Below are 12716 nucleotides of genomic sequence, written 5' to 3' on the forward strand. Positions count from 1 at the left end.
TGATGTTGAAAACCTAAAACTCAGCTTCACAGAAAATTTGATTGGAAAACAAAAACATGGCCTACCTAATCATATGAAAGACACCTGATTTGACAGCTGTTTAGTAGACAATCCTGACCCCCTCCACACAGAGGGTTGTGTCCATTCATGGAAAGTTGAGTGGAAGGAAAACTGTGGTAGAAAAGGGTGCACAAGCCAACAGGAATAGCCACAGCTTTCAGAAGGTTGTGAAGCAATTCCCAAAGTTTTAAGATTCATAAGGTGTGGAGTAAGGCCGTAGTTACTGCTTCAACAGCCACCACACAAAAGTTGCAGGACTAAGCTTTGACAACATTGCTGTAGAGAATCTTTCAAAGAATGGATCAACCAGATACAATGCACTAAGCATTAGGGGGCTCTTCCTCAACACCTCAGCGGACCCACAGGCTGATCACATCCATGCCACACTGCATTGATGTAATAAATTAGAACACGCATTCTGATGAGGCTCAATTGTCAGATTAAATGCATCTTTTGAAAACATTTAAATATTAAACACTTCTCATTAAGCCCACATTTCTGTGTCAAGTTTTATTGATCTGATGTAATATTCCAATCTTCTGTTTTCATTAACTGTAACCAGACCTCTTCATAAACACACAACCAAGGTGGAATTTGTTGGTAATTTACATTTTTTATTAAATCTGTTTGGATGTTTTTAAACAGTCTCCTGGATGGGGGGCTCATAGCCATCAGCCCTCTCCACCTTGGCTCCGGTGTCATCACCAGAAGCCTTTGCCGTACCGGTGGCACCGCCTTCACCGTGGAGCTCCATCAGTTTGCCCACTGCAACAGAGAACAGGAGGGATTTTAAACGTTTAAACCAAAAGTTTCATCTCTGTGTAGAAAACGGAACATCAGCTGAACTTGGTATGCAGTAGTCAGGCAATCATATAGGACCGAAACAGTTTGTCACAAAGTAAACTATGACCTGTTAACAGAGAAAGCTGCAAGATTTTCCTTACATTCAAACTTGGGCTTCTTCAGCATCTTGACTTTGCGGACGTAGACGTCGTGTAGAGGGTAGATGGACTGGCAGGCCTTCTCGATGTCCTTGCCAACACTGTCGGGGATCCTGAAATAAGACAAAAAGAAAACTGATTATGATGTAAAACAACTAATCCAACAGTTTGAGTTTCAATCATTTGTTTGATTTCCCTACGCTGCTCATGAAGTTGTATTTGACTTACAGCTTGTTGACCACCTCTTTTAGGTCGTTTGTCTGGACCTCACGGGTCATGATCTCCATCATCTTCTTGCGGATCTGACGGACCTGCTGGTGCTGGGCATAGGAGGTCTTTCTGATCTGGTTGGTGCGCTTCTTTGTGAAGCCCACGCAGAAAAGACGGAGGAGGTATCCATCGGTAGTCTTGACGTCCACATGGGCTTCAATCATGGTCTGTGTAAAAACATCTTTATTGGAAAATATTCTCAAAAGGTCTATGCAAAATGACAAACCAGCATCACATTTTATCTACTGGACTAGATGCCTGTGTGACCATGTCAGAGACAACCCTCACAATTTCAGAAACCCTTTAACCAACCATTTAACACGTCAACTAAACCTTCACTTCAGATGTTTACTGTCAATGAACCCTAAAGCACCTGTACAATAACGATGTGTTAAAATGAACTTCACCTGCAACAAACATTTAAAATTACTTTCACATTTGATCCATGCTTGTTTTGAATGAAAAATGTGTTTAAGCTTTTACCAACACAGGTTAATAATGCACCAATTAAGACATCATAACTAGTTTTTGCAACGATTATACTATTAATATAATAGTATTTATAATATATGCAAAATAACTAAAAGAGCTTCCATCCTGCAACTTTTACATGTATCCCAGTTCAAACAAAGCTGAATCAAATGGTTACATTTTCTATTCAGTGTGTCCTCAAGTTTGGAAGAGGGCCCATTCATTTGATTCAGTTATGTTGGATCAGAGATTTATCTAATGCTCCTTTTCCATGAACTCAACTTTGTCCGGCTTCACTACGCTCAGCCCATTTGTGACGTTTCCATTACTTTGGCTTTCCCGACCCGGTACTGGCTTTTTTTTTTTAGGTGCTTGGCAGCAGAACAGACTGCTGTTCACTGATTGGTGGTGAACGAGGCCAGCTGTACGTTCGCCTGGGTAGTGGACAGAATTACAAGCCACCGATTTTACTGCACACCACAATGCCAGGAAAAGTAAAAACAAAACTCGAGAGCGACAACAAAAATATTAAAGGACCATAACTGCCGGAGCGGGTCAAACCGAAGACTGTGATTAAAAATCGTCCTCCCTCGGGTTGTGGACAGGAGGGCGGTCTGGACTCACTCCATGCTGTGCGACAGTAAGTGTTTATTTTAATTTGCACAGGCCATGACGGCGAAGGCTAGAGGTGGGGCTTCAAGCAACACCACCAACCATCAATGTAAAAAACTGGTTTCCTGCTGAGTAGAACGAGATCGAGTGGAGCGATGACGTGCGATGCCAGAACCATGAACGGACAAGACGCATACAAGCTGTAGGACAGTAGCTCTTACGCGCTGGATTTGGAGATCCTAATTTTAAAACATCTAACCCTGAAAAATGCACTTGATATGCATCATCACACCTTTTAAAGACCAACACTGCCAAAAACTAGGCCAGCTTATCTAATCTTTATTTAGGTAAGGATTTAATTGCTATAAAACACTGAACCCCAGATCCAGAATACAACATTTAAAAGCTCATCAAATGCCAGTTATATGTAGCAGCCAAATATTACCTGCCACTTCTTGACCATGGAGCACATCTTGTCACGGGTCAGATCCATGCCGTGGAAGTTGGTGAGACAGTTCTTGCCCTGAACATCCTCAGTGATGAGCTTGAACTTGCGGAAGGCCACCTCGTCGTTCTGCAGGTCGGCGAGGCTCACTTCAAACACGCGCCCCTTAAGACCATCAGAGGCAATTCCTGAGAAATAGACGTAAATTATAAATAAGATAAAAGTAACAGAATTTATGCGACCATGAGAAGTTCAGGAGATTCTGCAAGAGACCTGACAAAATGTGTAGATTGAACTGCCACATGGTTCCTTAAAAGTGCCAAAAATTGGAATTTTTCTGTGCAGTTCTACATGTAGCTCCCCCCATCAGAATTCCCTCCTGTGTCCCTCCAAACCCAGTCCGCACTTACAGTCAATGGCTTCTCACTAATTGACGCTACTAACAAAATAACTCTTTTTACAAAGACTAAAATAATAAAGAAAAGTGGTCTGACGGTAATTAAGTTTAGAAAATGACCGATATACAATAAATATATTTGGTTGGCTTAAATCAGGCCCTTCAGCATCTGGAGTGCTGGTGTTAACTTTGTGCAGAGTGAATGGTACCACATTGAACATGTTACTGTGCAATCAATACTGTATAAAGTGTTGTCTATTTCTACGGTGCACATCTGAGTATACTGCACCATTAAAAAAGTTTTGAAGAGAAATAGTTGTATTTTTAAAAGCAATATATGCACACGTTAGGCTGACCAATGGATGACCTAACTGAAATATTTCCCATTACTTACATCCCTGTTGCATAAAGTACAGGAAAATATTGTGACAAAGTTTAACTAGGTTGCTTTTCCCTTCAAAACGCCTATTTTATCGAGAAACCTAAATGAAAAGTTATACATGAATATGAATCCATCTACTGCTAAATCTTAGTGTGCAGACTTACTGGTTCCCTGAGTCCGGGTGACCAAGGTTTTGCCAATGTTGCGGATGTTGAACATGGCCGGTGCCTTAACATCATACCAGTCCTTCTTGGAGAAAGGATCCACGCTGGGAAAGAAGAAACACCAACTGATGACCAAACGTGCCAGTACTCAAGCTTTAAACTCCTTTAGCGCACATTAGTCAGGTTAGCACAGTCCAAGAGCACTGCTGTACTTCTCAGATATGTAACTCAAGCTAACAGGGAACTCATTCCAGCCATAACGCATTTTAGCTCAACACTGTAACGCTGTAGTTCGGAGTTAAAACACCCTGCAGACAATTAGCTATTATCTTAATACATTCATGCTAACGTTTAGCAGCTTTTAGCATGTATCTACGAGCCGCTATGGAAGCAAACGTAAACCTCAAGACGTTCTCTAGGTATGTGAAAAACAGTCTGTATGCGCTGTTCAAGTCAGATAAAGCGATGTACTTTTAAAAAGAAATAAGCACCAACAGGTACTGCTAGAGAGCGTGTTTGAGCTCCATCCAAAGGCACAGAGGCCGGCAGCGACAAGACCAGCGTCCTCACCACTGCCATCTGTTTAATATCAACTTCATCCGTTACATTTCTCCCCCCAAAACAACAACAGTGAAGAACTAAACGCATATTTCGTGTATTCTTGAAAGAATTTTCAACTTACATCTTCTTTTTGGCACCTTTTTTGCCGCCTTTGGTCAGCCTCTTATTCTTGCCGACTGCCATGTTGGCTACAGGGAGCGAAAGAGGAGGAAACAGGAAACCTCGCGAGAATTAAGGAGAAAGACAAGCTGGGATCATGAGACTTGAGTTCTCGCGGGTTCTTGTTTATTTAGGCTCCCTCTGCTGTCTAAAGGCTGCTTAAAAAATAAATCTCTTGTTAAACTTCAGATTTTTAAATTTTGTATTCTCTAAATTAGTGCGTAATTACCGTCATATCTGAACAAATATATAAAATATGAATATGATCAAAAAGTATATTTATGTATTCAGTAATCCAAATTAAACGGTGAAACTAACTAGAATTTAGATTTAAATAATTTAAATAGCTAATATTTAATAGTGTAACGTCTTGAATAATAGGCTAAAGAAGTACTATTTCGTGCTCTTCTCTTTTATAAAGGCTACTGTGGGCCGTAGCCTACGCCAAAATAAGGAAATAACTGGCCCAAACCGAACAAACGTGACGCACCAGTCTCTCTTATGGAGCATGTTTTTCCCTGATGCATTCGCTGGCAGTATGGACATCACAGCTCTCCTCAAAGAAAATACATGTTTCCAACAAATCAGAACGTAACACACACACCATTACAATGGCATTCAAATTTATTTTTTAAAGTATAGGTTTTTGTGTATTTTGGGTATAGAAAATTAATATTAAACGAGCTTTCTTTAATCAAAATACACGCGATTTAGTTTGATGGAGATACTTAACTTCTGTTATAATAACAGCACAAAATACAGCTATGAAAATGAACACAGTTCAACAGCTCTGCATTATCATTGTCGAATGTGCCTAGTGTTGCAAGCAAAACTCATATTTCATATATATTCATTACACACAGTGATATATTTTAAGTCCTTATGTTTGCTAATTTGTTCAGAAAATTGGATTGTTAATAGACAGGCTAGCCTCCTAAAAAGTATGTCAATATACTATACAGTATATGCACTTGGTACTAATATTTATTTATAGTATTAAATATTTTCTCAATATGGCATTCATTTTTTTTGCATATTGTACTTGATATAAATCTAACACATATATCTGTTTGTATTTGTTGAAACAGGATAAGGCTTTGATGAATATATTAAGAGGAGGTGGGAATAAATAAAGCTAACTTCGACCCACTCCTTCTAAATATGTGTAAAAAAAAAATACTCTGCATTCTGTTATAGCTGCTTATTGTTAATAGTCTCCCTTTTTGATTCATTCATTCATTCTTTCATTCAATACTCATTCAAGGCTCCATTTGTATGAATTACTGCATCAATGGAGAGTGGCATGGAGGCGATCCGCCTGTTGCTCTGCTGAGGTGTCAAGAAAACCCAGGTTGTGTTAATAGTGGCTCAGATCATGTGCATTGTCGGCCCCGGTGTGTCATTTCTTGCTCTTGACAATATTCAATAGATTGTCTATGGCAGGGGTATCTGTGAATGATTTTGTGAGGCCTGTGACCTTATTTCACAAAATTGTATGTAGGTGGACGCTTTTTTTTAATGTTATTTAGGATGATATTTTCATTGACAAAATAAAATCTTCTACAAATGAAAAATGTCAGCTACAAACCAAAGCTTTCATCTTTTATTTCTTATTTAACTAAACAGAACAACAAGCATCGAGCTACATTTACGTAAAAGCAGACCTGGTGCAGGCATTATGAAACAGCTAAATAACCAAGTGTTTTAGAAGAACCAGCGACCCATATCCTGTGGTTGTTGATGAGAATAGACTAAATATTTTTTTCCAGACACAGAAAACACAATTAAACCAAACAATGTGGGAAATTTTAAGCTTTTCATTCAATAACACAAATGAGAGAGACCCTTAATTTCAAATCAAACTATTCATTTCATTAAAAGATTGCATGTTTTTAAGTTATTGTTGAACAACTAAAAAAATTTATATGAATATTTTTGCACTTTTATTTAAAAAAGTATGAACCAGTTCTTTATAGATTTTACATTAGGAGTGTTTGCTAATTAAGTGTTGTGATAACATGGCCATTTAAGTGGGTTGTAGTTTTAGCAGTGTTGGGAGGTGCCAAGTCCTGCTGGAAAAAAAAATCAGCATCTCCATACACTTTTCAGCAGAGGTAAGCGTGGAATGCTGGAAGGTTTACTGGTAGACAGCTGTGCTGATCTGGACTTGATGAAACACCAACAGATAACATGGTTCACCATGTCATCACTGAAAGTAGAAACTTACAACTCAAATGTAACATTTACTTTTATCTAAAATAAGTACTTTGGATCACAGAGATACAATCCAGTTCCTTTTCTCCTTAGCCTGGCAATTTTCTTTCTCTAGACTCTGGCAAAGTGCAGGCTGCATGGTGGCGCACTTAGCAGCACTGGTGCTTTGCAGCAAGAAGGTCCTGGGTTTGACTTCTGGCCGGGGAGTTGGCATGTTCTCCCTGTGCATGAGTGGGTTCTCTCCGGGTACTCTGGCTTCCACCCACAGTCCAAAAACATTGTTAGGTTAACTGGTCTCTCTCAATTGCCCTTCGGTGTGCATGGTTGTTTGTCATGTGTGTCTCTGTTGCCCTGCGATGGACTGGCGAACTGTCAAGGGTGTACGCTGCCTCTCGCCCGAAGACTGCTGGAGATAGGAACCAGCTCATTCGCGACCTTACGGAAATAGCAGGGTATAGAAAATGGATGGATGGACTTTGGGTTCCAAACAAAATGCAACAGTCATAGTCCATGTCATGAATACTTCTTTGTCTGGTGGCTCTTGAAGCTTTCGCTCCAGCTGCAGTTAATATCTTGTGACTTTCCGCACAACTCTCAAATGGGCTTTGGTTTATACATCTAACAAGGCTGCAGTTATTTCTGATGCTTGCGCACCTTTTCCCTTCCACTTCTCAATAATATCCTTGGATAGCAGTGGCTTTTTGTGGTTTTCCCCCTTTGTAGGGCGTGTCAGTAATTGTGGTGGATGTGGATAAATCAGCAGTTTTCCCCCCAACATAACATAACATAACATAACATTTCAGTGTTGAAAATCTGTTCTTATTGGTCTTATGTAATGTTGTAACTGTCAGAGTATCAACGATTTTTATTAGCTGTAGACCATATACATTTTACAGAAATAAATACTTAAAATACACCAAACACTTGTTTTTCCATTCAACAATCCATCAATATGACTGTGTACAGCCAGCTTCTTTAGCAATGATCTTTTGTGGTTTGGCCTCCTTGTGGAGGATGTCAGTTACTGCCTGCTGAACAACTGTCAAGTCACCTGTTCTCAAGTCACCTGTTCTCAAGTCACCTGTTCTCAAGTCACCTGTTCTCAAGTCACCTGTGCAATGATTGTGCATGCCATAGAAAGTGAAAAACTTGAGAAATCACCTTTTTTTTTAGCTGTAAGTTATTATCAGAATTAACACAAATAAACACACCGTGTGTACTGAAATATATGAGTTTACATTTTTCTATTGAAAAATTGAAATGAATAGATTTTCTGTGACGTTCCAATTTATTTTACAGGGAAGTAAATGGTAAACATTCAATACACAGAGAATGGAACACAAGAATAAACTAACTGAGCATAAGGAAAGAATATATAGAACATAATGGACAACAGGAATAGATGAACCAAAACCTAACATCTAAGGTTCATAACATTGTAAGTGTATTTGCAAAATGCTACTAATAAATACAACAAAATTAAATTCATTAGTAATACAGCAGTTTCACATTTTATTGATGATGCAATACTTTTCATTTCAATTCCCCATATTTCTTTATCTGCATTGTCATTATATTTCAGGTTATAAACTAAACATGCACAAGAATTGAAAGATTCTTTTAAATAAAAAAGCCCTTTAACAGGACCTGCTCTTCTTCCATTTGAAAACAGTAGTTTACCTATCTGGGAATCACAGTAACCAAACATCGTCTAAAAGACATCTGTATATAGAATGACAAACACAGCTTATTAATTCAGTCAAAATTCTTCTTCAGTTTTTGGATTTATTTCAGTCATCACCAGTTTTCATCCCCACATCCCTTTTTGTCACGCTTGACTTCATACTCTCATCTCACATTTGGAAACAGATTCTTTAGTATCTGTTGACTGAGTTTACATATATACCAGAGACTTTATTAGGTACACCTGTTCATTTGCTTGTCAGTTGCAAAAAGAGATTCACCCAGTCACATGGCTACAACTAAATGCATTCATGTATCTAGAAGATGTCTTGCTGAAGTTTAAACCAAGCATCAGAATTGGGAACAAAGAGGATTTATGTGAATTTATGGCATGATTGTTGGTACAAGAGAGGCTGGTCTTAGGGATCGCTGGATTTTTAATCACAACTGCTGCTCGGAAGAACCATCCAAAAAGAGGAACAATCCAGTACGCAACAGTTGTGGGGACTAAAATAGCTTGTTAATGTCAGAAGTCAAAGGTGAAATGGCAGACATGATAGAAAAGCCAACAGTTTCTCAAGTAACCAATTGTTGAAATCGAGGTTTGCATGATACAATCTCTGAATACCCAACACATTGAACCTTGAAGCGGATGGGCTACAGCAGCAGTGGACCATCTACCTAAGAACAGGAAACTGAGGCTACACATCATACCAGCTCACCTAAATTGGACAATAACAGATTGCTCCGAAGATCCTTGAATTCACCTGCAACATTTAACGGTAAGGTCGAATGAGGAGAAAACAATATGAAAGCTTGGGACCATTCTGTATTGTATCAATGGCTCAGGCTTGTGGTGGTGTAATGGTGTGTAAAATAGGTTTTTGTCACATTTGGGCTTTTTTGGTTCTAACTGAACTCTGTTGAAAGGCCACAGTCTACCTGAGTCTTGATATTGACCATGTCAATCCCTTTATAACCATAGTGGATGACAACAACGTTAGATTTTAAATCTATGAGACAAAGAATTTAAATGGTTCTGAAGGCAAAAGGGGGTCCAACCATCTCATAATAAGATGAACCTAATGAAGTGGTTGGTGATTGTATATTCTGTTTTTATTAGATGTTGGTGTGTTCTGCAGCCTTACAGGTCACATTTCTGACTTTATTGACGAATCTGTATTTTTATCACTATATAAAGGAGTTTTTTTCTGCTTTTGAGATATTTTATGTTTATCTTTCAAGCCTGTATTTCACAGTTAAAGCTCTTGACAAATATTTTACAGGAGGTGTTATTTTCAACGGTGATCTAGCAGAAAGCACTAAATGTACAAACTTATAGTTTCTGTATCTTTCCTGAACCAAAAGAGAAATACAACAAGACACAGTTCGAATTTACTTTGAAGGCCATTATGAGCTTTGAAGCTTTCTTTCATAATGTCTGCCTGTGGACCCAGTGAACAAGTCAGCTGATTTCAGAACGTTAAGTCAAAGATGAGGCCTGTCCCCCGTGGGTGGTGCCGTAGGCTTCCATGGTTCCCAATGTCCCTGAGGGAACAGTTACACTGTATAAGGAGGTCAGTGGGAATAGTGACATCAGCTGGTTCTGCGGCAGTGCTTCTAGATTCTCATCCCCACTGCAGGGTGAATTTGAGGTCAGCAGTGCAGGCTGACACAAGGAAAGATGGATTTAGAACATTTATTATCACAGTTTGGACTGAGCTCGATTAGGATAATTTCATGATGCAGTCATGGAGTTGCATTAAAAAAGTGGGACCCTCATCTATTCAACTCTATCTTGCATGTCATGGGTTATGGCGATGGAGGTGATATGAAAAGGCAAGCAAAGCAGAGCTGTCCCTTTGCATTAATGTCTGGTCTGTAGAGCCTCAGGATGGAGACATTTGCATGTGCTGTTATAAAAACAACGTTTACAGAATTTTCTGCTACCTTTTTACTTCCTAAAACCACAAAGCATTTATTTGTTCTCTTTAAACATCCAATCTAGTTAGAAATGTCCCTCTGTACATTCAGCTGTAACTTTTATGTATTTCTAAGCATAACATGCTTCTTGCTGAATATACATGTTCACAAACAGACAAAAACGTTCCTCCCAATGGTATGCAGCTCTGAGTTAAAGTGGGGGTTTGAAAAGTCAGAACTGGTTCTACTACAGGAAGCAACATTATTATGACTAAATATAACTGAAAATTGCATACAGCTCTTCAGTTGAGTATCTTTATTCCGTGTGGAAAAAGGTCCAGGCTAAGAAATATGTGAAATTTCATGAAATCACTTGTACCACAATTTTTGGCACTTTTGTCATTGGTACTTTGTACAAATATATTTTACTTAGAGAACAGCATTCAATTGTCTATAACATTTCACAAGGTTGAGCAAACAGATGTGGGATATTCTTCTTTGCAGAATCTCTATACTTCTTCCAGAGTGCTGTGGCCTCTTCTCTTAGGTCACCTCACAGATTTTCAACAGAATTCGGTTCTGGGGACCGAGATAGCCATGAAAGAAGGTTGATTTTATGCTGTGTGAACAATTTATGTTGATTTGGCCATATTTTCTGGATTATTTTCCTAGTAAAAGACCCAATGACAACTTATTTTTAGTTTTTTAGCAGAGGCCACCAGATTTATGTCCAAATTGTCTTGGAATTTTAAGAATTAATTGTGCTATTTATTCTGACACTGTTCTCCGGGCCATTGAAAGGGAAACAGTCCCAATGCATCACAGAGCTTCTACCATTCTTAACAGTAGGCATTAGGTGCGTTAACATATTTTCATCTTTTTGTTTTATGTCCATTTAATGTTTAGAAAACATCAAATTTATGTTTCTATTTGTAGAACAAGGAAGGAAAAGGCTTTTTCTTGCATCATACCCCTCAAAACATTGTGACCCCATGCCTCTCTTTGCTGCAGGTCTCTAACATGGAGCTTTGAGATTTTTTACCTCCCTTACTATCCTCCTCACTGTAAATGATGGCAAAATAAATATGCGTCCTTGTCCTTCCTTGTTTCTTACTTATCAAGTTGTTTTAAACTCTTAAATCACTGCTCTGACTCTAAATATGGGCATGTCTAGATCTGTAGCCTTTTTCTTGTACTTATTTCCTGACTTATGAAGATAAACAAACATCTACCTTACTTGAATAGCATGTTATTTTGTCTTTCCCATTTTTAAGAATGGCTAAGAGAAATTGGCCACTGTCTCACAACACATTAATAGCCAATGGAAATATAAAGTTGTGAATAATAATCAAAAGCTCCTGCACACTTTGATCTACAATATGTAATATAGATTATATTATAAATTAAAGAAGGTGCATTTTATAGACAATTGTGTGGGGTGCCAATACTTGAGGTACTTGGCCTGTTGCAAGTGGAGTGTATTTCGACTATGACTGGTATCTGCAGTATAAGTGAGTAAGAAACACTTTTTTATAGAGCACTTTTTATAATAATAATCATCTTTATTGGTCATTGCACATGTACATTACAACAAAATTTGTCCTCTGCATTTAACCCATCCCTTATAGGGAGCAGTGGGCTGCCATTGTGTGGCACCTGGGGAGCATTCTGGGGCTAAGGGTCTTGCTCAGGAACCCTGAGTGGCAATCTGTGGGATATGAACCTGGCCCCTCTGGAACACAAACCTCCTGTTCTAACCACTATGCCACCACTCCCCCAAATGTAACAAATGCATCTCAAAGATTTACATGTAGTAAAAAGATAATACCAAGAAAAAATACAGCAATAAAGACCTTTCTGCAATCTGCACAGACAATGCTTAATCTTGATGGAGGAACAGTAGGAATACTTTGATCAATCAAACTCAGGGGTCTGGATTGTGATCATTTATTGTTTTATAAGCAAAAATCTGGATTTGGTACTGGATCCTTATGTTTATTATTGGCAAGTGAAGGGACACAAACTGAGGCGAAATGAGGATGAATTTTGGACCATATGTGACTGGAAAATTGAGTCGGGATTCAAGCATAATCATGCCTCATTTTGTTGTAACTCAGCTCCTGTGACCATGTTTAAATTTGTTCTCTGAGTTTTGACAGTGTATCTGATCATAAGTGTGCACATATTTCAATTCTTTGTTGACAAAATAACCGTGCCAATTAGTTTAAAGCAGCAAAGTAAGAAGTCCAGTTTTTCCAGCTTTGAATGTAATCTTAAAATGTCCCTGTCCACCATTCCTCTTACGTCATCTTATATTGTTTTCTTCTTTAAAAATTTATTTTAAATGTTTTAAAATTTTACTTTGCGCAAGAGTCTTAATATTTTAACAAATTAACTTTTAATTTTATTGTCACCTTTGGATGACACCGAGTAA

At 38.4% G+C, this 12716-nt stretch overlaps 1 protein-coding gene across 1 annotated transcript; it reads right to left on the reverse strand.

Moving 5' to 3' along the window:
* Positions 1-653: 653 nt before the first annotated feature.
* Positions 654-4580, reverse strand: rps3a (ribosomal protein S3A). Its single transcript, XM_047366559.1, has 6 exons — positions 4425-4580; positions 3743-3846; positions 2800-2987; positions 1230-1438; positions 1005-1114; positions 654-825 (listed from the first exon to the last, which is right to left on the reverse strand). Exons 1-6 carry the CDS (start codon positions 4484-4486, stop codon positions 698-700), a joined length of 801 nt encoding a protein of 266 aa, XP_047222515.1. The 5' UTR covers positions 4487-4580; the 3' UTR covers positions 654-697.
* Between the last annotated feature and the right edge of the window lie 8136 nt (positions 4581-12716).

The sequence above is a fragment of the Girardinichthys multiradiatus genome, chromosome 5 (genome assembly GCF_021462225.1).
Source record: "Girardinichthys multiradiatus isolate DD_20200921_A chromosome 5, DD_fGirMul_XY1, whole genome shotgun sequence".
In the NCBI taxonomy this organism is placed as follows: Eukaryota; Metazoa; Chordata; class Actinopteri; order Cyprinodontiformes; family Goodeidae; genus Girardinichthys; species Girardinichthys multiradiatus.

Coding starts and splice junctions, on each gene's coding strand:
- rps3a (XM_047366559.1), bottom strand. CDS start 4,486: ATGGCAGTCGGCAAGAATAAGAGGCTGACCAAAGGCGGCAAAAAAGGT. Junction 2,988..3,742: donor CACCCGGACTCAGGGAACCA/GTAAGTCTGCAC, acceptor TCTATTTCTCAG/GAATTGCCTCTGATGGTCTT. Junction 1,115..1,229: donor AAAGAGGTGGTCAACAAGCT/GTAAGTCAAATA, acceptor GTCTTATTTCAG/GATCCCCGACAGTGTTGGCA.